The sequence below is a fragment of the Mytilus trossulus genome, chromosome 4, assembly GCF_036588685.1.
Source record: "Mytilus trossulus isolate FHL-02 chromosome 4, PNRI_Mtr1.1.1.hap1, whole genome shotgun sequence".
In the NCBI taxonomy this organism is placed as follows: domain Eukaryota; kingdom Metazoa; phylum Mollusca; class Bivalvia; order Mytilida; family Mytilidae; genus Mytilus; species Mytilus trossulus.
The window spans coordinates 15,784,509-15,810,844 of record NC_086376.1 but is presented as its reverse complement, the minus strand read 5'-3'; the positions used below and the strand labels follow the sequence as shown (position 1 = coordinate 15,810,844).

Genomic DNA, 26,336 nt, shown 5'->3' with positions numbered 1-26,336 from the left:
ATGGGGATAAGGATACCAATAAAGAGGAATTACAAAGAGTAACATTTGAGCCATCATTAAAATCATTTGAACAAGACATTTTTGATCAAATGGGTATCAAAGAGGATCGTAAACCAGGAAAGACTTATTGGTACTGAGTATAACTGTTCCTCAAAGTGATAATTATTGGATTGAAAAAAATACCAACAGTTCCGCCGAAGGAATGGACAAAAAGTGGAAAATTATTGAAGTTGACAATTAAAAATAAAAATTTAGTTTAAACTAATGTAATTGTAGTGTTCTGTTTAAAAAGTGAGAATAGAAGATATAAATCGAAAGATGAAGTACTGCTTTTTTGTGTTAACAATAGTCATTGATCCCATGCTCACCTCTAATGGTTATTCCCTTCAGGTTCCTCTAACCTTGACCTCATTATAATGGTTCATCCATTTAGGTTCCTCTGACCTTAACCTCATTATAATGGTTAATCCCTTCAGGTTCCTTTAACCTTTACCTTATTATAATGGTTAATCCCTTCAGGTTCCTCTGACCTTTTTCTCATTATAATGGTTAATCCCTTCAGGTTCCTTTATCTAATTATGATGGTTAATCCCTCCAGGTTCCTCTAACCTCTACATAATCATAATGGTTAATCCCTTCAGGTTCCTCAGACCTTTGCCTCATTATAATGGTTAATCCCTTCATGTTCCTCTGACCTTTACCTAATCATAATGGTTAATCCCTTCAGGTTCCTCAAACCTTTGCCTCATTATAATGGTTAATCCCTTTAGGTTCCTCTGACCTTTACCTAATCATAATGGTTAATCCCTTCAGGTTCCTCAAACCTTTGCCTCATTATAATGGTTAATCCCTTTAGGTTCCTCAGACCTTTACCTCATTATAATGGTTAATCCCTTCAGGTTCCTCTGACCTTTATCTCATTAAAATGGTTAATCCCTTCCGGTTCCTCTGACCTTTATCTCATTATAATGGTTAATCCCTTCCGGTTCCTCTGACCTTTATCTCATTATAATGATTAATCCCTTCAGATTCCTCTGACCTTTACCTCATTATAATGGTAAATCCCTTCAGGTTCCTCTAACCTCTACCTAATCATAATGGTTAATCCCTTCAGGTTCCTCTGACCTTTATCTCATTATAATGGTTAATCCCTTCAGGTTCCTCTTGCCTTTACCTCATTATAATGGTTAATCCCTTCAGGTTCCTCTAACCTTTACCTCATTGTAATGGTTAATCCCTTCAGGTTCCTCTGACCTTTTTCTCATTATAATGGTTAATCCTGTCAGGCTCCTCTAACCTTTATCTCATTATAATGGCTAATCCCTTTAGGTTCCTCTGGCCTTTATTTAATTATAATGGTTAATCTGTTCAGGTTCCTCTTACCTCTTACTAATTATAATGGTTAATCTCTTCAAGTTCCTATGATCGTTACCTCATTGTGTTTATAAATCCCTTCAGGTTCCTCTGACCTTTACCTCATTGTTATGGTTAATCCTGTCGTGTTCCTCTGACCTTTACCTCATTGTAATGGTTGGTTCATTCATCAAGATTATTTTTTTGTGATAACGTCAGTTTCTTAGATACTACTAGCAATAGATAAACTATATATTTGGTGTATGAAATGACTGAAATTATAATCAAATAAAAATGATAATTGAAATGGGGAATGCGTCAAACGAGACAACAACTTGACCAAAGATTGAAAAACAACCTAAGGCCACCAATGGGTCTTCAAAACAGTGAAAAAATCCCTCACCCAAATTTGTGCTTCAGCTGGCCCCTCAACAAGAATGTTTTAGTTATAATGGAGGCCTAAAACATATAAATGAATTAAAATTAAAAATAATACGTGACTAACAAAGGCCTTGAAGTCATAAAACTTTCGAGTCAGTTTTTTGTACTCATACTCCAAAATCAACCAATCAAAATGTTGGATTTCATGATCGAGCATGATTTTTGTGCTCCGAGCACTGAGAAAAGTTTTATTTACAAATCATTACCGTAACTAAAGAAGATGATAGACAGCAACCTGTTCAATTAAATTTTACATGCTCTTGACTTGGGACAAGCACTTACAAAATATGGCAGAGTTTGTATGTGAATACATTCCCTAGCTTAAGGCAATGATGTATAAACAGCATGGCACAAGAATAAACTAGACAAATTAATTTGAAATAGTTGTACATGTATTACAAAACGTATAAAAAAATTATAGAAAATCCACATCCTTTCACAATAGTACAATAGTAACTGCAAAAAAAAACCTTCAATGAAATATAATGATAATAGAATCATTATTCAAGGGCAGTAAATCATTAACTTATCGAGTTAATCCATGATTTTTTAATTATTGAATTCTTAGTAGATTTTATTATGTAAACACTTTTTGTTATTTACAGATTCTTAATATCTATTATAGTATTGTTGAGTCTGTTGCAGAAGGCTTGAACAGGGATAGTGATCAGGCGGCAGCGTTAGCTAACCTCTAAAAGGTTAATATTTCAGAAGGTAGAAATCCTTGATCCTTCATACTATGTATATAGATGCCTTACATTATGAAGTTTCCGTCTGTCGTATGTACATTGTCCTTGACCTCATTTTTATGGTTCAGCAACTACATGTCAGAAAAAAAGTTGAAATTTTTAGTATTCTGAATTTCTCTATGAGTAAAAGGATAACTATATTTGATAGGTGCTTACCTTGCAAGGTCCTCATGTCTGTCAGACAATTTTCACTTGACCTCAACCTCATATCATTGATAAATGAATGAGGTTGAGTTTTCAAGTTAAGTTCATATCTCGGAACTATATGAAATAGGTCTCCTATATTTGGTGTATGGAATGATTGTAAGGTGTACATGTCCAACTGGCAGGTGTCATTAGACCTTGGCCTCATTTTCATGATTCAGTGGTTATAGTTAAGTTTTTCTGATACTGTATGCAATGTGTATATTATATTTGATGTTTGGAATGATTGTAAGATGTACATGTCCATCTGGCAGATGTAATCTGACCTTCATCTATTTTCATGGTTCAGAAGTTAAAAAGTTCAGTTTTTGTGTTTTGGTCTTGTTTTAATACTGGTCAACTATATTTGGTGAATGAAAATACTTTACGATGTACATGTCAGTCTGGTATGTTTTATTTGACTGTGACCTCATTTTTATGGCTTATTGCTCAAGGTAAATTTTTGGGATTCTGTTTTTCTAATACTATTAGCAATTTGTAAACTATTGTAGGTGTATGAAATGATTGTTAAGTGTACATGTCTGTCTGACAATTTTCATCTGACTATGACCTCATTTTCATGATTTATTTGTCAATCTTAAGTTTTCCTGGGTTAGTTTGTTTTTGTCAGTACTATATGCAATAAGTCAACTATATTTAAAACATGTAATGATTGGCCGGTTCAAGGTGTATATCTGTCTGTCATTATTCAACTAACTTAGCCTCATTTCATGGTTCATTGAACAATGTTAAGTTTTTATGGTTTAGTTTGTTACTTATGTGCAATAGGTCAACTATATTTAAAGTATATTTGATGTTTGGTATGATTGTAAGCAGGTGTACATGTATTTCCATTTTGGTTTAGCTGACTTGGACCTCAGTTTCATGGATTATGTTAAATATATGGGATATTTGTAGTAAAGGTTTATATTTAGGACTGTTAACATAATATCAATAGTAAGTAAAGAGGCAAGACATTTCAACAAGTGCACTCTTGTCTGAACAAAAATATAATGTTATGGAAAAGTATTTGTGGAAAAAAACAGTCTAAAGAGAGAATTTTTGTCCAAAGATGGGTTTAACTGTTGAAACTCTCTTTACAAGTGAAGGGAAGTCTTTTTTTAATTGTATACTCCTGAATGATACTGTAATCCATTATTTTGAGGATAACTATCAAAGTACTGTAAGAATTATATACATGTACTTTTATATGATTTTTACACATATCTGGTGGGAAGAGGCTTGCAAGGGCAAAAAATTAATATCCAAATTGGCATATACATGCATATGATATACAACGGCTTAGAGGAAAATTTGAGGCATATTCACTAGCAGTGGCGAAAAACAGTCAAATTCTTTTGAAATGAGGAAAAAGGTTAAAATTTGTGAAAAATACACTGGCAATTAACCAATCAAAATCCAGCATTCTTATATAAAGTGTACATGTAACTAAAGTTAAAAGCTAACAATGACGGACATCAGATGATGGATGCCATTAATTCACATATAACTTAATGGAGCTAAAATAAAAAGAAACAAATATTCAAAATAACGAGAAAAGTTTTATTTTCTGATATGCTTTTTCTTATTCATAATTAGTATTGTGAAAATTCATGTATAATTGTTGCAGTACAATAGATTTAAAATAAAATACATTTGTAAATTCACTGCAGTACAATACATGCATGTTTCACTTTAAAAGAGATGTTTGCTGGTTGTAGTTTCAAAATTACAATAAAACAAATAATAACTCCAAAATAATCTTCAGTTTTTATTTTTAAATTTAGTTTAGAGTCAAAGTTGACTTGTTTAATCTAAAAAGTAAAGTTTCAATAGTGTGACTTTGTGCATATATTTATGAATATGATAGAATTAAATTGTTGTACTTTATGTTTCTACCATTTTTATCATATTATTTAATACCATTAAATAATGTCTTTTAAGTAGAATTAATTCTGAGTGAACATGATGATATGTGAACAAAAAAATAAAAATAAAGCTAGATTAAATTTGATATGTCATGATTAAAAAGCTAAATAATGTCGAAATCTATGAAACAATTTACAGATGAATGTAAAATGAAAGCTATGATTTAGTTTTAATGGGTGGTATGTTTTTTGTTGATACACATTTGTCACACACCCATTCTGCATACACTTCTTGGGTTAACATGAGATAAGCTGGTTCTGTAAGTCGTGAACAAGTCCTATGAAACCAAAAGTTACATCCACTTTCACATAATATAGCTTGTTCATTATCATGTACTTCTTTATGACAAACTCCACATGGATAAATTGGTGGTGCGTTAGGGTTGGATGGATTAAAAACCATTGGCTGGTTCATAGGATAAACCTTGCCAGGCATCTGTTGTGGAGTAGGACCATTAGATGAAGAATTAGGAGGCATAGGTGGTCCCTGGTGATTATTTTGCATTGTGTTTCATCCAATGTTTTTAAATGTCAGTACCTGTAATAAAATTAAAAAAGTTAATTTCATTTAAAGATATACATTTAATAAAAGGATTTAAAAACAATGACAGTATATAAAAAAGTTATCAATTAATAACTCATGGTTTTAATACATAATGGCTTTACAATACTGAACATTGTATTGTGTGAGAGTCATGATGGTATGATGATTCTTGAGGTGGTGGAAGTGTGACAGGATTGCTCCCCTTAGTAAATGTGGTAGATACGAAGTCAGCTGTAAGCTGTTGAGCTAAGGAAGTTCTTTTGACATTAAGGTCAGTTGGTATACCAGTATGCATGCTGCCTTGTAATACAGAGGTCCCAAGTTGGAGTCCCAGTGGAGACAAGCAATTTTAAAATTCATGCTGTCTTGTTACAAATTGAACTGCAGCTGTTGAAGAAAAAAAGTATATATCATTAACTCTTTTTTGGTGTTTTGTAGATGAATTCCTAAACAGAGTTCCAAATGGTGAAGTTGAATTCATCCCTTCATAAATTTTACGGACGCCATCACGAGTTGGTTGACCGTTATGGAATAACTGTTTCAAAAATGATATTGGATATGTTCCTCACATCGAACTACAATCCCCTTCCCTTTCATGAATGTGACCTACCGAATTAGACTATTTACTGGATTTGTTATCACATATATCAACATGTCAGGTGTCACATGTGGAGTAGGATCTGCTTACCCTTCCAGAGCACCTGGGATCACCCCTAGTTTTTGGTGGGGTTCGTGATGTTTATTCTTTAGTTTTCTATGTTGTGTCATGTGTACTATTGTTTGTCTGTTTGTCTTTTTCATTTTTAGCCATGGCGTTGTCAGTTGTTTTTAGATTTCTTCTTCTTCTTCTTCTTCTTCTTCTTCTTCCTTTATAGTACAGGCCTCCCAGGGGAGTATTATCGTACTGTTTTATGTACATGTTCGATGTGAGAACAACAAATGTGCGGTAAGTGCGGATTATCTACAGTGAAAACGGTGATTTTTAAAATAACGATAAAAACAAGGTTGTACATCTATCGAAGCTGGACCACTTGCACACCCCTTTTGAATGATTCAAGGGTTGTGCAGCTTACTATGTGTTGTGGCAGTCCATTCCAGATTCTGATGGTATCTGGGAAAAACGAGTGACGATAAACTTGAGTCCTGGCATAAGGAACGAGGAATCGTTCATTGTGTCCTCTTACTGTTGATATTACTGGCTGTAAATTCGTTGTTGGTACTGCAATCAGTTCGTGTACTACTCTGTAGAACATGATGACCTTACACTGAGCTCTTCTTTCCTGTAGTGTCTTCCAGTTTATTGCTTGTAGCATTGATGTTACGCTACTCGTTCTTCTGTAGTCATTAAGAACAAATCGTGCGCATCGACGTTGTATAGCTTCTAATTTGTTTATGTTGTCCTTAGTAGATGGATCCCAGATGGTGCTAGAGTATTCCATGAGTGGTCTTACAAGCGTTTGATAACATAATGCTTTTGTTTTACTAGGACAACTTTTGATGTTCCTTTGAAGAAAAGCTCGGGTGGAGTTAGCTTTCTTTGCGATGTTGTCAATGTGTTTGTTCCAACTCAATGTTTTGTGTATTGAGACGCCAAGATATTTCGCAGAGTCCACCTCTTCTAGGATGTGGCCGTGGATGTTATAATTTGCCTTGACTATTTTCCGCTTTATTGTTACTCTGAGGAGTTGGCATTTTTGGGGGTGGAATTCCATCTGCCAATCTGCCTCCCATTGTTGAAGTCCATCCAGGTCGTTTTGGAGTGTGTTCACATCCGTTTCGCTTCTTATCTGTCGGTAGAGGACGCAGTCGTCTGCAAAAAGTCTAACATTTGAAGATGACACATACTCTGGGAGGTCATTTATAAAGATAAGAAACATAAGCGGACCAAGCACACTACCTTGTGGGACTCCAGACTGCACTGGTGAGGTTTCTGACGATTCTCCTTCCAGAAGTACACATTGCTGTCTGTCCTCCAGAAAGTTTCTCAGCCATTTTAATGTTGTTCCTCTAATACCGTAATGGTCGATCTTGTACAGTAGTCGTTCATGTGGGACTTTGTCAAAGGCCTTTGAAAAGTCTAGGAGAATTAGATCTACTTGCTCTTTATTGTCGATGTTTTTGATTTATGAGTTGGACTGTCCCTTTGGTATCTTTCGTCCCTCTTTTACTTAAGGACAAGAACTAGATTTAAAATTACCGAAATTCTTTGTATACTTCATTAATAAATAAAATTGTTTCTTTGTTTTTATCAAGTAGAAACCAAAACCAAAACCGGATGGTACTTTGACCGGAAGTTTCTACTTTCACATTTATCAAGACCGTATGGGATAGGAAATCAAATGCTTCTAAAATAACGGGTTTTCCTATATGAAATAACTATTTAAAAGTTGAATATATAACATTGTACTTTCACACGAAATTCGTACAGTTTAATCTTTAAATTAACAGTTATAACATTACAATTTATATATTTGAAATTGGTCAAAATTGATATGGATTCCGAAGATAATAAAATGGATGCCGTGTAGCAGACAACATTTGTGTGTGAAACAATATAATGGATTCGTCTAAAGGAACAGGACCTTATTTGCAAAGGTATATTGCAGGAAGGTAGCTCTCTAAATAACCGTCCAAATAAGACTCTTTTTTAATAATTGATTTCACACGTTATGTCCACAGGCATCTGTTTCATTGACATCAATAAAATTTTAGACTTTGATAAATTTCAAAAATTTCAGAAAAATTGTAATTAACTTTGAAGCTACCTTGCTCAGTCAGTCATGCGCCAGAGTGAGGTTTTCAAAATGTTGATGGTATTCTATACCTAAAGAAGAATGGGAATTATCTAAGGATTATTATACTTATTTCTTCTACCATTTTCCAGCACAGGCACTTGTTTCTGTCAATATGGGGTTTACTATCAATACCAGTATAAAAAAACACGTGTTTTTTTTATACTGGTATTGATAGTAAACCCCATATTGACAGAAACAAGTGCCTGTGTTTTCCAGCCACCAATACGCACCATCATTCATCAATATTGGCAATATATATACTGATTAAATTGCGTCTTTTTCCATTTCTGATGTGCATGTAAATTTTTTATAATTAAAGTATGTGAAAATCTTCGTCTACATTCCATATACAATGTTATTTATATATATGGATAGTTGACTCTCCAAATTGCAACAAGTATATTAGTCCAAATAATTATGACGTCTTGAAAGGCTATTCGACGAAGTAAGGCGTCAAAGAAAAAAAATATAATAGCCTTTCAAGACGTCATAATTATTTGGACTACAAGTATATGTGCCATAAAAACAACCAACCCACATACTTTTAAATTTGTTACTGTCATTCTAATAAAGTGGGCTAAGATTTTGTGAAGATTAAACTTTTTTGAAATATTAATACCCAAGTTGTAAAATATTTGGAGGGTCGATTTTGCTTTCAAATTGGGCAACTGTTGTGTTTGCATTTTGCTACACTGCAATAGTTTTCAGGTGAAGAACTTTTAATAATAAGTGTTATTGTAACTTTCATTTTAGAATAATGCAAAGGCAAAACAGTTCATCACCAAGACCATCAAGTTGTAGTAGTGGTGATAGTTTTAGAGGTCCAAAACTTAAGCAAGAAATATGTATAGGAGAAGAAGTCAAGATTTCTGTTCATTTGGCAGTGGAAAGGTTCAAGCTGAATGATACCCAAAAAGGTATTGAAAGGATTAAACTAAATGCAGATACACAAATCAGTAATCAAAGGTATAAAAATGTACTAGCTAAATGATACAGTAACACAAAATGGTATTGAAAGGTATTTATCTAAATGATACACAAAAGAGTTTTGAATGGTTAAAGCTAATTGATACACCAGCCTAGAGGTATTGAAAGGTACAAGCTAAATGATGCACAAAAAGGTATTGCATGGTTAATTCAAATAATTCACAGTAAGATGATAAGGAATTAAGATAAATGATACACAAACAAGTTTTGTATGGTTTAAACTGAATGATACACAAAATGTTATTGAATGTTTAAACTAAAAGAGGGACAAAAGATTCCAAAGGGATAGTCAAACTCATAAATCTAAAACATTGTATCTCTTGAATACATTTTAATATTTTTTGTAGTACTGGAATTTCCATCTTCATTAACAGCCACAGAAAGAGCCTATGTTCATAGGCTGTGTCAGGGAATGGGATTTCATACAAAAAGTAGTGGGTAAGTCTGTTGTTGGGTCATATACACATTAGGATATTTGTAGGAATAAAAGTTGATGTGGTTTAAATAATCAATGTGGCAGTAACTTAAGATCACAAAGACCCAAAGGACATCTAGTCAGTGGTGAATATATAAAAGAAGATGTGGTATGCTTGCCAATGAGAAAATCTCACAAAGAGACTAAATGACACAGAAATTTACCACTATAGGTCACTGTACCGCCTTAAACAATGAGCAAAGCGCATAATGCATAGTCAGCTATTAAAGGCCCCGAAATGAAAAATGTAAAACAATTCAAAGGAAAAAACTAATGGCCTAATTTATGTACAAAAAATGAAAGAAAAAAAATATGTCACACATCAACAAACGACAACCACTGAGTTAAAGACTTCATTGGCAATCATATCACATCTTTTTTTATAATAACAACAAATCTATTTCCTGAAAGTATTGACATATCTTAGAATATTGTGTTGTTTAAAGAAATTGATCATTGCGAGTGTTACCACTTTCTTATTATAGGAAAAGGTCAAGCAGATACCTTACTGTTTATAAGAAGGAAGGGAGTTTGGCCACTCAATCAGCAGCAAGTCTTCACATGGTCAGAAATTCAAGACAACAAATACATAGCCTTCTTCAAAGATTTCCTCTCACAAGTAAAGAAAGACAAGACTTGTTACCAAAAACTGAAAGAATTTCTGTCAATGAAGGTTAGAAATTCATAAGATATCTCATTCAAGTTTTTCACAATCTTGATTTTTGATGGCATTACATGTAGATGTTTATTAAGTTGGTTGTCATGAAATATTTGCATGGCACACCTATACTCTATCAAAGCATTAAACTACACCTAAAACATTGATAAGAATCGAAACATACAATGAGCCTTACTGTGAATAGAGGGTAAGGTGAATTTAATGGAAACAAAACTGTGGGCAAATCAATATTTTATTTTTTTTAAATCTACATTTCTTGAAATATTCAAATAACATATTTAACAGTGATAATACTGTCGAAAGTCTGGTATTTTTCATGTCATGTGAAAAAAAATGTTTTACATACATCCATCTGCTGTATGAGGTCACTAACTTTCTGAGAGAAAGATAATTGAGTTCAAGTCTGCAATTTAGTCTTTTGCTATCTATAATGAACTTAATTTACACATGTATAAAGTTGTGATCTAGGTTAAATTAATATTTAAAAAAAATTAGAATAAAAACCTTTATTTGTCAATAACAATTTAAAACTAGGAAAACAGTTTGTGATGGAGTTTCATTTATTTCAATAGTCATAAATTTCAGCAAAAAGTAAAAACAGGAAGAAAAGTAAGAAAATTTATGACCAATACTTGTTAAAACTGTTTTAGTAAACAGTTTTATAATGTACATTGTTAGCTACATAGCTATATTGAACCTTTATATTCTTTGAAGTAAGAATGTAAATTGAAGAAGAAATATGAAATTGATTTTTCAGTAACAAAAGAACTGAACAAGACAACAATTGGTAAATTAAATAACGGAGTAGCTCAAATACCACCAGAGCGTGGCAGTTCTGATTTGGATAGCTTCAGAGAAACTTTACCTGTATTTAAATATAAAGCAGAGATCATGGAGGCTATCAACAGTAACCAGGCCATCTTAGTTTCTGGTGAAACTGGGTCAGGTAAAACTACACAGGTAACTTATTTCACTTGTAACTATAAATATTCAAACACACTATAAAGGGTCAATAAATGTATAAAAAGCTTAAAAATGTGTGATGTTATATGTATTTTTATGGCGCCTCCACATATTGGTGCACACCATATAAGTTTACTCTTATGCGTCACTCCTCGACGAAGATTTATACAGACTTTTTTTTCTAAACGCCTTCATATATTGAGAAGATTTTGAGTCTTCTATGATGAGTTACACATCAAGGATATGTTTGAATCGGCTCAGCTTAACTTTGGCAAAATAACTGCTTTGAAGTTTGAGAATCTCTTAAAAATAATTGTTTTAAACGTTGTTTTTTTTTCTAAATGCCTACACATATTGAGCTGATGCTTTGTATGTGAGTCTACTATGAAGTTACAGAGTAACAGAATGAGTTTGTGTTTGGTTCTGTTTTGCTGAATTTTACAAAATTACAAGCTTTTGACTAATTTAATTTTGCATTTATTTTAGGTTCCTCAGATGATTTTAGACTATTGCCAGGAGCAAAGTAAAGTGTGTAGAATATTCTGTACACAACCCAGAAGAATAGCTGCTCTTAGTATTGCTGAGAGAGTTGCTGCTGAGAGGGGAGAAAAAATTGGACAGACTGTTGGATATCAGATCAGATTGGAAAGCAAGTAAGTGTCATATATATTTTGCTTTGCATACTCTTGTATTCTCTGTGAAAAAAAATCTTTTAAGTTTTTAAGATAAATAAAAAGATAAGATCTCAAGAAGCAAGGAAATTACTCAAATATTAGAAATATACCATACATATGTAAATAAAGTAATATATGTCATATATTAAAACATTATTGGGAAGATTTTGAAAAATCTTACTGTAGCTTTTGTTAAAAAATAAAATTTTTGATATGTTTCAGAGTATCTCCCAAGACACTACTGACATTTTGTACTAATGGTGTATTATTAAGAACTCTGATGGGATCAACCGAATCAATGTCAGAGGTGACACACATTATTTTGGTAAGTTTATTTGTTGTCCTTGGTTATTTTGTAAGTATTTAATAACAGATATTATACATTGTGGAAAATAGATATGATGTCAAAGGTTATGCATATTTTGGTAAGTTCATTTGATGCAACAGTAAGATTAAGATTCCACTTCTAAAATCACTTCATAGTTGCAAATGTAAGTAACTTTTAGAATATTATGAAATGCATGTGAAATTATCTTTTGTTTCTTGCATTTATTTTTAGGATGAAATACATGAACGAGACAGATTCAGTGACTTTCTGTTAATAGCAGTCAGAGATTTACTTGAGAAGTATCCTGGTCTGAAAGTTGTTTTGATGAGTGCAGCATTAAACATTGATTTGTTTGTTAAATATATGAATGGTTGTCCTGTAGTGTCAGGTGAGACCCAATAAGAATTATATAGCATATAAACTAGAAAATGTAAGTTTATAAGTGTATAGAAAAATTGTTTTAGAATGAAAAAACAATTTTGAGTTTTCCTTTATAATATAATTAAAATTATGAAGTTTTCCATCTTATTATTAATGTTCTTGAAATCTGGAGTTATCTCCCATTATTTTATTTATTGTCTTTCCTTCACAATATGCCAATTGAGACTTTTCCTCTTTCAGTTCCAGGAAGTTTGTTTGAAGTAAAGGAATATTATTTAGAAGATGTGCTAAAATGGTAAGATTGTTGGCTTAATACCACACATTGTTGAGAAATAAATATTTATTGCTGTTTGTGTTTTCTTTTGATCTTTTTTTTAATAAATTTTCTTTTCATGCTAATGGCTTGAAATAGAAAATAATAATCAGAAACAAAAGATGCAAGCACATCATTGTCCAAAATATAGGATAGAAATTTGAAAATGGGATTGTATCAAAAAGAGCAGAAAACAGCCCAGTTACACCAATGGGAAGGGGAAATCACGCCCCTCGGAGCAGGGTTTCAGCTAGCCATGACCTTATCTTTAAAATTTGTATTCTAAATAGAAATGCTGGATATCTTTAGAATCCCTTAAGGATTCCAGTTGATAATCATGTTTTATGGAAAACTGCTAATGTTTAATTATGTAACATGTAGGCAAATATGATTTTGGTCTGGTTTAAGGCTTAATCGGTAACAACCTTTATAAGCAATAAAAAAAATGCTATTTTTAATAGATAACTTGTTTATGACTAAAATTGTAATTAAGGTCTGGTTATACAAACAAAGTGATGAATAAACTGAAGAAAGAAAAAGATCAAGTGGAAAAACAAAATGAAGAACTAAAACAATGGTGTTCACAGATTTGTGCTGATGAAGAAGATTTAGAGGACGACAATGAGGACAAGGTTATACACAGTAATACTGAAAACATTACAGAGGTATGAACTAGTGTAGGGGGTCATAGTATAAGTCTTCAGTGGATTAATAGCTGTAGAAATAATAAGTTTGACTTGCTTTAACCACTTTGCAATAGGACAGGCATTTGTTGAGAAAAGAATAACTACCATCATTTCTCACTTGATACATCAGTCAGGCTATCCATTTGTTCATAAAGCATTTTTTTTAAATGCACTTAGTAAAAAAAAAATTATTTGAATAATGGCTATGCTTTGTTGTATTAAACGGAAATAATTTTTGTTTGTTTTACAGTTAGGTGAAGAAAAAGAGAACCTAGAACCAGGAGTAATAAATGAATTGGATCAGTTGCTGAGTGAAGCCTGGTTAACAGGAAAAGAAGATGTCTTCTCACAAATATTTCATTTAATTCTCAGTGAAAATGTCAGTGGTATGTAGGATATAAGATCAATAATTGTTGAAAAGGAACTATTTAATATTCCTCTGCATCAAAGAGCATGGTAAAACACTCGTATCACAAGAACTACTTACCTAAAATCATCTATAACTGAACTATCCACCAGAAATCAAATTAAGAGAGTATATAGGAAACTATAGAACACTGTATGGTTTTCAACAAAGAGAAAAACTCATACTACATTTTCACCAACACAGCAATACTAGTATAATACCACTAAATAAACTTTGGATGTGGTTTGACATAAAAATTGTACATTGTTATGTCTATTTTCAGTTGACTACCAACACAGCCATACCAGTATAACACCACTAATGATAGCTGCTGGTCGGGGCTTTACAACCATAGACACATTACTGTTACATTGTTATGTCTGTTTTCAGTTGACTACCAACACAGCCATACCAGTATAACACCACTAATGATAGCTGCTGGTCGGGGCTTTACAACCATAGACACATTACTGTTACATTGTTATGTCTGTTTTCAGTTGACTAACAACACAGCCATACCAGTATAACACCACTAATGATAGCTGCTGGTCAGGGCTTTACAACCATAGACACATTACTGTAACATTGTTATGTCTGTTTTCAGTTGACTACCAACACAGCCATACCACTATAACACCACTAATGATAGCTGCTGGTCGGGGCTTTACAACCATAGACACATTACTGTTACATTGTTATGTCTATTTTCAGTTGACTACCAACACAGCCATACCAGTATAACACCACTAATGATAGCTGCTGGTCAGGGCTTTACAACCAAAGACACATTACTGTAACATTGTTATGTCTGTTTTCAGTTGACTACCAACACAGCCATACCAGTATAACACCACTAATGATAGCTGCTGGTTAGGGCTTTACAACCATAGACACATTACTGTAACATTGTTATGTCTGTTTTCAGTTGACTACCAACACAGCCATACCAGTATAACACCACTAATGATAGATGCTGGTCAGGGCTTTACAACCATAGACACATTACTGTTACATTGTTATGTCTGTTTTCAGTTGACTACCAACACAGCCATACCAGTATAACACCACTAATGATAGCTGCTGGTCGGGGCTTTACATCTGTAGTGGAACAGCTACTGAATCTGGGAGCTAATATCAATGTGAAAGCTTCCAATGATTGGACTGCTCTTTATCTAGCACATAAGTTCAAGCATGAAGACATATGTGAACTGTTGGAGGCAAACATGTGAGTATATATTTTAAAAAAAAGCAGGAATGATTGCAATTGACAAAACTCTCCACAAGATATTACTGTAAATTCAGAAATTAATGAGAGGTTTTTATTATTGCGAAAAATGCGACTGAGTTGTAAACGCAATAATTTAAACTTGCATTTTTAAATATTTTATATGAATTAACCAAGATTTTTCTCAAAATCGTAAAAATTAAAATCGCATTTAAGTCTAAAATGACAAAATCGCAATAATAAATGCACGCAATAATTTCTGAATTTACAGTATTTGACACAGAAACTAACAACTTTAGGTCACTATATGTTACCACATATGTCTATTTCATATTATGTCTATTTTATATTTTTATTTTTAAATTATATTTTTTCAATCACATGCTAGACATAGAAGCAGGGCCGTAACTAGCCTCTTGTAATTGTGAGGCAAAATATATTCAAAAATTTTGGGCGAGGGGTTGGGGGCCGCTTAAGGCCCCCAGAAGCTCTGAGCGAATTAACGCAAAATCTGCATTCTGAGCGTTTCTCAGACTCTTTCTTACATTGAAACATATTGAATTTTTAGCTATTTTTTTCCGACAATATTCTGGTCTCAAAGCAAAAACAAAGATTCATTGTAATTTAAGACTTCAAGTCTTTTAGGTTTTAGGGACACCATTAAAAGGCCGATATGTAGGATGAAGCAAATATCGTAATTCTCATAATCATCAATACCAGATCTTACTGTCTGTTCTGGTCTTGTATTGTGCTTAGACTTTGGGGATTTTAAATGACTAGATTAAAAATATAGTGACAGTGCAGTATTTTACTTTAATATAAAAAGAAGATGTGGTATGATTGCCAATAAGACAAATACCCACAAAAGACCAAAATGACACAGACATTAACAACTATAGTTCACTGTACGGCCTTCAACAATGAACAAAGCCCATACCGCATAGTCAGCTATAAAAGGCCCCGATAAGACAATGTAAAACAATTCAAACGAGAAAACTAACGGCCTTATTTATGTAAAAAAATTAAAGAAAAAAAACAAATATGTAACACATAAACAAACGACAACCACTGAATTACAGGCTCCTGACTTGGCACAGGCACATACATAAATAATGTGGCGGGGTTAAACATATTAGCGGGATCCCAACCTTCCCCTAACATGGGACAGTGGTATAACAGTACAATAAACAACGAACTATAAAATCAGTTGAAAAAGGCTCAAACTCATCAGATGGACAAACATACAAGTAGACGTGGCCAGGTACTTATACATCCCGACACAAAAAGACACAATGAACAGATCTGAGAGTACTCACAGTTATCTGACAGCTAGTCCAAAGCCACTAATAACTAATAAAAATCATGCATTTAAGTACTAAATACTTTTTAAAATATACTGCTTCATACCTGTCAACCTCTGAAAATGAAAAGTCAGGTCATGACCTGCATTGAGAAAAAAAATCTCAGGTCATAACGCGTACGACATTTTGCAGGCTCAATTGAAGAACAAAAATATGTTTACATATAATTTATATAGTCAATATGTATATGAAACAGCTAGAACATGTATACAAGTTTATTTCAGACTATTGTTATATTCCATAGTAGCAGACTTGGCATTCTTTAAAAGAACTGCACTTGGTTTCAGTTCATAACAATGCAAATGTGTATTCATTTTTCAGGAAAGAAGAGCACACAGTGTATCCTTATTAAGATCAGCCCAAAACTCTGTAGCTATTTTCTTTACTTAAGAAAATGCCCTCTCACTGTCTGCATTGCTGTTTGGCAAAACCAGTAATGTTTTAGCAAGTTTTGACAAAACAAAAAATCTTGGCTTGTAAAGAAAAATGTCATGCAACTTGGACATTTCTCCCCAAAATGTACCAATGTCAGTTTTAGGGGAAGTGCAACGTGGAAGTTCATCTAATGGGGTCAACTGCGAGTCACTGAACTCATCTTGTAGCTTGTTGAAAGTATCGTTACGTAGCTCAGGTAAACAGTCCTCCATTTTGACTTTTGGTTATAGAAAAAGACCGATAAAACCGAAGGTCGTATTACTTCTAAATACCGGAAACAATTCAGGTCAGAATTCCGGGTGAAACGGGTAATGTTAGAAATTCCCGGGACCCGCCGGGTAAAGAAAAACTCCCGGGTGAGAGGTGAAAATAACGGGTGTCACCCGCAAAAAACGGGTGAGTTGACAGGTATGCTGCTTAAATCGACACTAGGGACCATCTTGACCGTGTTTTACGGTATTAATGATTCTTAGTGTTGAAGACCCTCAAGCAACTTTCAAGATAAAGAACAGGAATAAAAACTTTGACTGTTGAGCATTTGTATTTTTTCTATGCATTGATAATCTGTGGGATAAGGCCCGTGCACGTTTACTCCATATTTCTTTATTTTCTGTTTAAGGGTCTGAACACGACTTAATGCAAGTTTAACAGGGCTTCAATGTAAAAGGTCATATAGCAATACATTGTTGGTTTTTTCAAATTATTTGATACCAGGAATTGGGTGGCCTTACTTTAATTTAAACCATGTCAGCTATCTAGTCTTTATCTGCAAAAAAAACCCAGTTTTGTATTCTTTGAAATCAAATTCAATTCCCCATGAAGGAACGACCATTTTTATTATGTGTCCAGTCAGCAGTAGCATTGTATAGTCTTAAAATATTTTCTCGCATAATATCTGGACATCAATGGACATGCAACATCGCAAAATCTGACATTTACAAATGAAAGTTAACACCCAGACTATAGTAATACAGTATTGGACAATAAATGAACAATTTTTTTTTTTTTTTTTTAACTTTTTTTTTTTTTTTTGAAATTTCAAACATGAGGCATTTGCCTCATTTGCCTCAATGTAGTTACGGCCCTGAGAAGACATACTGGTATATCAAATAATTAGACCAAAAGCTGAGAAATCTTTTTGCAAAACCTTCATCTATGTAATATAGCAAATGAAAATATGTTTTTTGACTACAATTATTATAGTAACTTATTTCTATGTTTTAGGGATGTTCCTGTAATGGGTCCAGGGGGAGATAACAATTTAGATTCTAATGTCATGTCACCAGAGGACAAAGATTTACTGAGTAGATATCATCACAGCTTTGATGATGAATTAGTGGATGCTGATCTTATACTTGGTCTTCTCATCAAAATTCTGTGTTCAAGTCAAACAGGTAAATATACTATGTACAAGTCAAACAGGGTTAAAAAAAAATAATAAAAAAAATACCATGTACAAGTCAAACAAGTAAAGATAGTATGTACAAGTCAAACACTAGATGTATTGTGTGTTCAAGCTTATCAGTTCAGATTATTATGAAACATAAATATATTTATTGTTCAAGTCTAAAAATATTATAGTCCAACTATTTAGAATAATAATGTACAAGTTAAAACAAAAAAATATAATGTGTACAGTTCAAAAAGTTCAAACTATGGCTTTCTCCAACAATAAAAACTGCCAGCAGTGATATAGCAAAAAGTGAAATGGCTTTAAACACCAAAAAATTACTTTAAAGCTATAATAGCTAGGGAATAAAAGCCTCTAAACAATTACTTATATCTTAAAAGCTATGATAGCTAGGAAATTAAAACCTCTAAACAATTACTTATATCTTAAATGCTATAATAGCTAGAGAATTAAAGCCTCTAAACAATTACTTATATCTTTAAAGCTATAATAGCTAGGGAATTAAAGCCTCTAAATAATTACTTATATCTTAAAAGCTATAATAGCTAGGGAATTAAAGCCTCTAAATAATTACTTATATCTTAAAAGCTATAATAGCTAGGGAATTAAAGCCTCTAAATACTTAGCAAACAATAATTTACAATTGTTTCCACCGTGTATCATCAGTACACCGGATAAAGGTACTAAGCAAGCTGGCATGGTCGATTTTGACCTTACACGGTAACGATAATCTTTGTTTTCCGTTATCAATATTCAATGTACATTTTTCAACATTTGAAATTTCTGCTCCCAAATAGTTTTGCATTGATTTTTTCCTATTTATAAAACAACTTTGATATTTTACTTAGAACAATTAACTTGTACATGTGTAAATAGATGTGAATGTCAACACCAACTTTCAATTTCGATACAGTTGTCTAGATATTTACATGTTTTATCTGAAAGAAAGCTATTACAGGGCAAAAGTAATAGTTATCAATCACAAACCTATCTGTCATTACTCGTTCCTTGACATTTTTTCGGGTAATAAACGAGCATGAAAATAATGTTTTCGTGTATGGTGTACAGCAGCTTAACTATGCACCATACAGAATGATTCATTTGTTCGGCTAAGCACCGTACACAACACATCTTTTCAGGATAAAATATCAAAAAATAACATATGCTTGAGAGATTTCAACGCCAATTATTGGAGAAGCTATACCTATTACACACATACATTTGCCTTTTATCAGGAAAAGAGTTGCAATGAATATAGAATCATATCGGATGAGACGAGCGTCAACTCCTTTGACAAGTATTTGCACATGTCTTTAGTAATCATTCTTGTTTTGCAGAAATAATAAGACATCTCTAATCATCAACAAACGACCAAACCATTTCTTGTAACAACAATCATGTTTAGATTGAAGTACACATTGGTATTTTGTGAACAAAACAAAGATTTTCCTTATCGTTTATAATCAAAATAACCGCTTGGTTAGTACCCAAGGCTTCCAAAACGGTCATATATGCCGGTCATTTGTATAATGTCTGGTAAAAGAACGGCTGGGCAAAGCATGAAACGGTCATCTACATTTTAGTTTCAAAGGCTTTTTCTGTCATTTTAACATATAAATTTACTATCTTTTTGACCCAACATTTTGCCTTTAACAGCCATACATTTCCGGTCATAAAAGTGACATGATGATTAATTACTATCAAAACAACCCCTACTTCAATACTTTCTCATTTTAATCAAGGCTAATTAGTTGTTGGACAGCTGAAAACTACCTGTTCAGGTGACAGGTAAACTATTTGTAGTACAGGACATCGTATAAATTAATCGGTCCATTCCCAATTATTTTCGTACATTTCAGCAGCTTGTATCTAATTGATTTAAAATATATAATAAATACATTTATAAACATGATTTGATGAATCATTTAAAAAGGTTTTAAATGAAAAATCGTCGGCACTACATTGTATGAACAAGAACACGTGTGCGCATGTGCACAGGTAGGAAATTCAATTTTGCATCCTACATTTCTTCAAAAATGCTAAAAGTACCATTGATACCTGCTAGGATACCTGTATCTAACGTTCATTTCAAGTATTTTGTTGAAGAAATTACTTGGAAAGAGCTTCTTCGCTCAGTAGTTCTATGTTAACGTACACGTTTATGGTCCATGTTTTACCATTGTCAAGTCAACATCCGGTTTTGAAAAATGTGACTTTAAAAACGAAAATAAAGTTCTAGACAACTTCATTTTGCACAAATAAAGAGTCTAATGCAGATTTGAGCACGTTGATGTGCACACTGTGAATGATGCAATGCCAATTTTAACAGTTTATGTCAGAACATCAAATTCATATCAAAGTAAAGTTTAATTTCGATTTTAATTTAATGTCAATCATTGGGATGGCCATCTGATTACCATAATTGCCTTTTGTGACTTTGTCCTAGGAATTAAAATTCGGATCAGATATAAAATGTCCTGCTGGCTCAGAAAAATTTTGGAAGCCCTGTTAGTACCTATATCCCCTATATGATGATACACGGTGGTTTCTGTTGGACTGAAATCTTCAATCTACTATTTATATGAGTGCTTGCCGAAAAAATAACAATTTTTATGTTTTTAGAGTTTAAGAAATATTTCTAGTTCATATTACAAACAAATGACCAGAGAAAATGACAGACCAGATTTTGCACTGTTTCAAAATTAGTTCAAATATAAATATTCTCAACTTTCGATTAGTCTAACGACTTTGAACAATGTCTTGAACCAAAATACCAATATTGTACTTAGATATATTCTTTTTCTTTAGGTATACACCCTGAGATATTTAAGAATGTTTGTTGTACTATCATTATATAGTACAGTATAAGGTTTGCTGATATTATATATGTAGTTTAGTATTATTGTAATATTTATTTCATTTAAGGTGCTGTATTGATATTTTTGCCTGGCTATGATGACATTGTAAAAATAAGAGACTTGATTTATGAAGACAGATTCTTCGAAAATTATAAGTGAGTTATTGTTATTTGTGAATTAATGAATGCATGATTTTAAATGTAAGTAGAGATGGCCTGATGATCAGGATGTACATTATTTTGCATCATTAATAATTCAAAATATAATATTTAACATCCAGACTGAGAGACATGATTTGTAATAGTAAAAACTAAAAATATATATGTGCTTATTTGCTAGGGATTTTATAAAGTTTTTCCCTTCTTTGATTTTACAAATTTAAATGGTTCATGGTAAATATAACCTGTGGTTCTCAGAAATCACTGTAAGACTGGTAGGGTTTGTGCCATACCATATTTTGGATCACCAAAAAAAAGCATGTATGATACTCAGTGTTTTGTTGCTTGTAATTTTATAAGAGGACATGTACAATAATATAGGGTTATTGCATGAATATTGGGGAATATTGTTCTGAGTAGAATTTCATATTGCACAAGCTTGGGAGTCAATATATGTTCTACAAGGGACAATATTCATGCAATTATCCTTTTATTGTATAGCAGTATAATATTTGAAAGTAAAAATAGTTTAAACTAAGATTTTGTTGTTGATGATGTCATAATTTTGAAGATTTATCGCATTAACATTGGAATTTATTGCACGCTAACTTTTGGTTACTTTCTTGGTAATATTATATTGCTATGCAATAAATGAAGTTATGTATATTTATAGATATGTGATGTATGTTTTACACTCAGCCATGCAATCTACAGACCAGAAGAAAGTTTTTAACACACCACCAACTGGTGTAAGGAAAATTGTAAGTCAGTAACTAATACTTATACAAACTTGTAATTCATACGATTAAAACTATATCAATAGACCTATAGAAACATTTTTCAGAAATGGTAACTTTTACTTTTTCTCTTTTAAAAATTTAAATCTCATTGCATTTGTATTTATTTATAACTGCACCAAGTCTTGTTGGATATATCAAAATTTAAGTAATAAGATTGTTAAAAAGATTTTAATCTTGTCTGCAACAAATGTTGCTCAATGTGAAATGTATTTTAATCTGATGGCAGTTAAGAGATGAATTATTTGTGTAAAGATTATTATTTTTAAAAAGTAAAACAGTTCTTCTTACAGTCTGAAGTTTCCATCTGTCATTTCAGTCACCTTTGGCTTGACGCCATTTAGATGTTTCAATAACTAAAAAATCAGTTTTCATATTTTTAAGATGTAACATAATTAACAAAAATGCTATGTTTTCAGATATTAGCTACCAACATAGCAGAAACCAGCATTACCATCAATGATGTTGTATTTGTTATTGATTCAGGAAAAGTCAAAGAGGTAAATAAATGCTTAGTACTTAATAGAATATCAGATAGGAGCAAAGATTAAAAAATTGTTTATTTGGTGAGATTTATTTAGCAGCTAACTCTTTTAGCTAACTTTTGATTCTTTTCCAAATACCAAGGATTTTCACTTACAGGAATATAATACCTTAGCTTTATTTTGCAAAACCTTTCAGACTTTTTGATCCTAAATGCACTTCAACTTCATACTTTATTTGGCTTTTTATTATTTTGGTTCAAGTGTCACTGATGAGTTTTTTTATACATGAAAAGCATGTCTGGCATACATAATTATAAGTCTAATATCTTTGATGTATTTGTATGAGACCATATAAAACTAATTGATACTAATTCAGATTATGATTGAACTGGTGAGATATTTTTACACAAGTCATATTTTTTTTTAAATTCTTAACAACAAGCTATATCAAAGTGTAAACCAATGAAAATAAATCATCTGTTATATATGCAATTAATGTCAACTTTTGATTTATTTTATCTATTTCAGAAAACATTTGATGCTCTGTTGAATGTGAGTATGTTGAAGAGTAATTGGATTTCAAAGGCTAGTTCTATACAGAGGAGAGGAAGGTAGGTTGTATTACTAACATCTATTATGAGTATTGCAACCATTTTAAGATTATTGGTTAAGGGAAGAAGTCAAACAAGATGTTCATGATTTTTTTGCTGATTCAGTACTTTTTTAATGCTAAATGTAACAAAATAACATTAAAAAAAGACATCTAGGCGCCAACATACAGACTCTAAAAATGGCATATTTTTATGCCCTCCTACGATAGAAGAGGACATTATGTTTTCTGGTCATGCGTCCACCTGGACGTTTTGTCGTTCGTTTGTCCGTCTGGCCTGCTTCAGGTTAAAGTCAAGGAAGTTTTTGATGAAGTTGAAGTCTGGTCAACGTGAAACTTAGTATAAATGTTCCCTATGATATGATAATTCTAATTTTAATGCAAAATTAGAGTTTTGTCTCCTATTACACAGTCTACTAAACATAGAGAATGATAGTGCAAGTGAGGCACCCTGTACTATGGACACATTCTTGTTTTTTTCTGATTTGACATAATTTTATATTTTTATACTTACAGCTGTTTAAAATATATCTCTTTATATCACATTGTTATGATGTTACAAGTATCATTGGGTAGTAATTAACTTCTATAACATAAAAATAATAATTGAATTTCAGAGCTGGAAGATGTCGTCCAGGTTCATGTTATCACCTAATGAGTACTGTTAGGTTTAACTCTCTGATAGATTATCCTGCACCAGAAATACTCAGATATCCTCTACAGGTAAATAGAAGTAATGAGTACTGTTAGGTTTAACTCTCTGATATATTATCCTGCTCCAGAAATACTCAGATATCCTCTACAGGTAAATAGAAGGATAGTTGATAATATTAACAAAAACTTGCATATATTTTGCCAACTAGAATTAAAAGTATGTAGGTTTTTTAACCAGATGAAAAGTATTGGATATATTGGTTATTAAGTATAACCACTAATAACAAATCAGTCACCTTGTTGTTGCAATTAGAATTGTGCAAAGGTTTGTTTTATTGCCAAACTTCTAGATAATAAAGATACTTTGATTCACCATAAAGTTAAAAATGAGAAATGATCAACAACAGTCAACAAAACACATTTAAACTGAAGATTGCATAACACAAATCTCACCAAAAATGAGTGATGAATCCACATGTGTCGTGAAGTTAATAAAGAGAAGACTAAAATGTGATTCTTGTGATATTTCTTTTAGGAGTTATGTCTACACACAAAGTTATTAGCTCCAGCTAATATAAGTATAGCCGATTTCTTAGGGAAAGCACCAGAACCACCACCATTTCTAGTCACCAGGAATGCTGTACATATCTTAAAGGTAATTATATATATATAAATATCAACAAAATATATCTACTAAATATATATATAGTCAACCATGCAGTATGTTGGATTGTGTAATCTATATGGAATTGGCATTTCTTTTGAACTTTTTTAAAGCTGTTTTAGGTTCATGCGGTAGTCCCGTCAATTTATTTTTTTGAATGGCATATCAAAAGGTATTTAATTTTAATTTTAATTTTTGACTCTGTTCTATGACTGTTCTATAAAAAAAAAGTATTATTTGCTTAGAAGCCTCCCTTTGATGGCTTGTAAAATATTCAGTACTTCTGATGAAATATTTATGATTACCATATAGACCACTTTTTATGGACTCAGTCCAGTGAAAAATGAGTCAAATTTTCATTTGTATAGTTTTGCATATTATTAGAATTGTCAGGTATATCATTACAATCACTACACAGAAGAAAAAAAACGTTGTCAACCATTAAAAAATTTGACTAGAATTAAAAAGAAAATTATGATGTGCTATTTTAAAATTGGACTATAATTAAACAGAAAATTAAGATATACTATTTTAATATTGGACTAGAATTTAAAAGAAAACTAAGATGTACATACTTAATTTTGTTTTAGCAAATGGATGCATTAGACAGTTTTGAAGATTTGACAGAATTAGGACATCACCTAGCAGACATGCCTATAGAACCAAGACTTGGGAAGATGGTACTATATGCTGTTGTATTAAAGTGTTTAGATCCTATACTTACCATTGTGTGTTCACTGGCTTATAAAGATCCATGTAAGTAAGAGTTTTCTTAAGGTGGTACCCAACACTTTCCCTAAAATTAATTTGGCTCGTTTAATTTTCATAAAATTTTGTCAAAGTATTTACTTTGACCCTTTTAAAACAAATATATAAAAATTTAAAAGTTTTTGAACCAACCGTTTTGTCAGAAAAATTACACTGGTTATAGAGCAGTTTGACAAACACCAATTTTGATCATCGAGAAGCTTAATATTCCTTTACAATCTAACGTAGTTAAAACGTTGAGCTGACTTTACAGAGTTATCTCCCTGTAGTGTTAGGTACCACCTTAATGAGAGCTCATTTGTAATCTATAGGTGTAGAGATCCATCTCGTAGAGTATGATTCATTTTGCCATGACATTTTCATGATTCTGTTTCTTGTATACTGTAAGCAGTAGGTCAACTGTATATGGTTAAATAGAAGATAATAAGATGTATATATGAAATAAGGAGAATACCAATGAGGCAATTATCCTTCATAATGCAAATGTGGATGTAAGCAATTCTAGGCAAATGTACAGCCTCCAACAATAAGGAAAACCCATACTGTTTATAAAAGGCCCTGACATAAAATACAGTGTTCTCCCCAGGATTTTTGGATAGCACCAGGGTAACGCGTGACGAAATGAATTTTACAATATTTTGTGTCGCGTTGCGTCGCTTATTTTTTTCTTGTTAGTTTTTGTCATTACCTTTTGGCCTTTGTATTGTTTACTGTGGTACTGTGTTGTATGGACTTTGGGTCAGAACATTATTGGTAGAAAAAGTAAATCAATAAAACAGTTTGTATACTTTAATATCTTTGAAAAAGAAAAGAAAGCACAATTAGTCTTTAAACTAAAGTCACTTCTTATATTTTGATCAAGCCATTTTGTCCCAGTACTTGTAGTTACACTACACATTCCCCATGTTAGATTTGACCATAACAATGAACTTTGAACAAGATTAATATTTGATACATAACCTTCAGTAAAGTATAAACTATTTTCCATCCTTTTTAACAACCACTAATTTATTTAATTTCCTATG

At 32.2% G+C, this 26,336-nt stretch overlaps 3 protein-coding genes across 4 annotated transcripts in view; 2 read left to right on the top strand and 1 right to left on the bottom strand.

Annotated features, from left to right (window-relative positions):
- LOC134714765 (large ribosomal subunit protein uL24m-like) overlaps window positions 1-323 on the top strand; it is a 30,586-nt gene extending 30,263 nt beyond the window's left edge. For both annotated transcript variants that reach the window (XM_063576295.1, XM_063576296.1), the window contains exon 6: window positions 1-323. In XM_063576295.1, the coding sequence (XP_063432365.1) occupies window positions 1-137 (137 nt within the window). In that variant the 3' untranslated portion in view covers window positions 138-323.
- A 4,488-nt stretch (window positions 324-4,811) lies between these two features.
- On the bottom strand, window positions 4,812-5,159 carry LOC134716451 (protein pygopus-like). Its single transcript, XM_063579449.1, has one exon. The coding sequence runs from the start codon at window positions 5,157-5,159 to the stop codon at window positions 4,812-4,814; it is 348 nt and encodes a 115-aa protein (XP_063435519.1).
- Window positions 5,160-7,569: 2,410 nt separating this feature from the next.
- LOC134714763 (3'-5' RNA helicase YTHDC2-like) overlaps window positions 7,570-26,336 on the top strand; it is a 36,356-nt gene continuing 17,589 nt past the window's right edge. Inside the window, exons 1-20 of the mRNA XM_063576291.1 lie at window positions 7,570-7,793; window positions 8,747-8,910; window positions 9,328-9,418; window positions 9,941-10,128; window positions 10,892-11,094; window positions 11,584-11,750; window positions 11,994-12,096; window positions 12,331-12,487; window positions 12,721-12,775; window positions 13,287-13,458; window positions 13,730-13,865; window positions 14,918-15,110; window positions 18,131-18,300; window positions 21,243-21,330; window positions 22,007-22,094; window positions 22,550-22,630; window positions 23,144-23,226; window positions 23,843-23,948; window positions 24,415-24,534; window positions 25,134-25,299. Of these exons, the coding sequence (XP_063432361.1) occupies window positions 7,756-7,793; window positions 8,747-8,910; window positions 9,328-9,418; window positions 9,941-10,128; window positions 10,892-11,094; window positions 11,584-11,750; window positions 11,994-12,096; window positions 12,331-12,487; window positions 12,721-12,775; window positions 13,287-13,458; window positions 13,730-13,865; window positions 14,918-15,110; window positions 18,131-18,300; window positions 21,243-21,330; window positions 22,007-22,094; window positions 22,550-22,630; window positions 23,144-23,226; window positions 23,843-23,948; window positions 24,415-24,534; window positions 25,134-25,299 (2,569 nt within the window). The 5' untranslated portion in view covers window positions 7,570-7,755. The remainder of the gene's footprint in view (window positions 7,794-8,746; window positions 8,911-9,327; window positions 9,419-9,940; window positions 10,129-10,891; window positions 11,095-11,583; window positions 11,751-11,993; window positions 12,097-12,330; window positions 12,488-12,720; window positions 12,776-13,286; window positions 13,459-13,729; window positions 13,866-14,917; window positions 15,111-18,130; window positions 18,301-21,242; window positions 21,331-22,006; window positions 22,095-22,549; window positions 22,631-23,143; window positions 23,227-23,842; window positions 23,949-24,414; window positions 24,535-25,133; window positions 25,300-26,336) is intronic.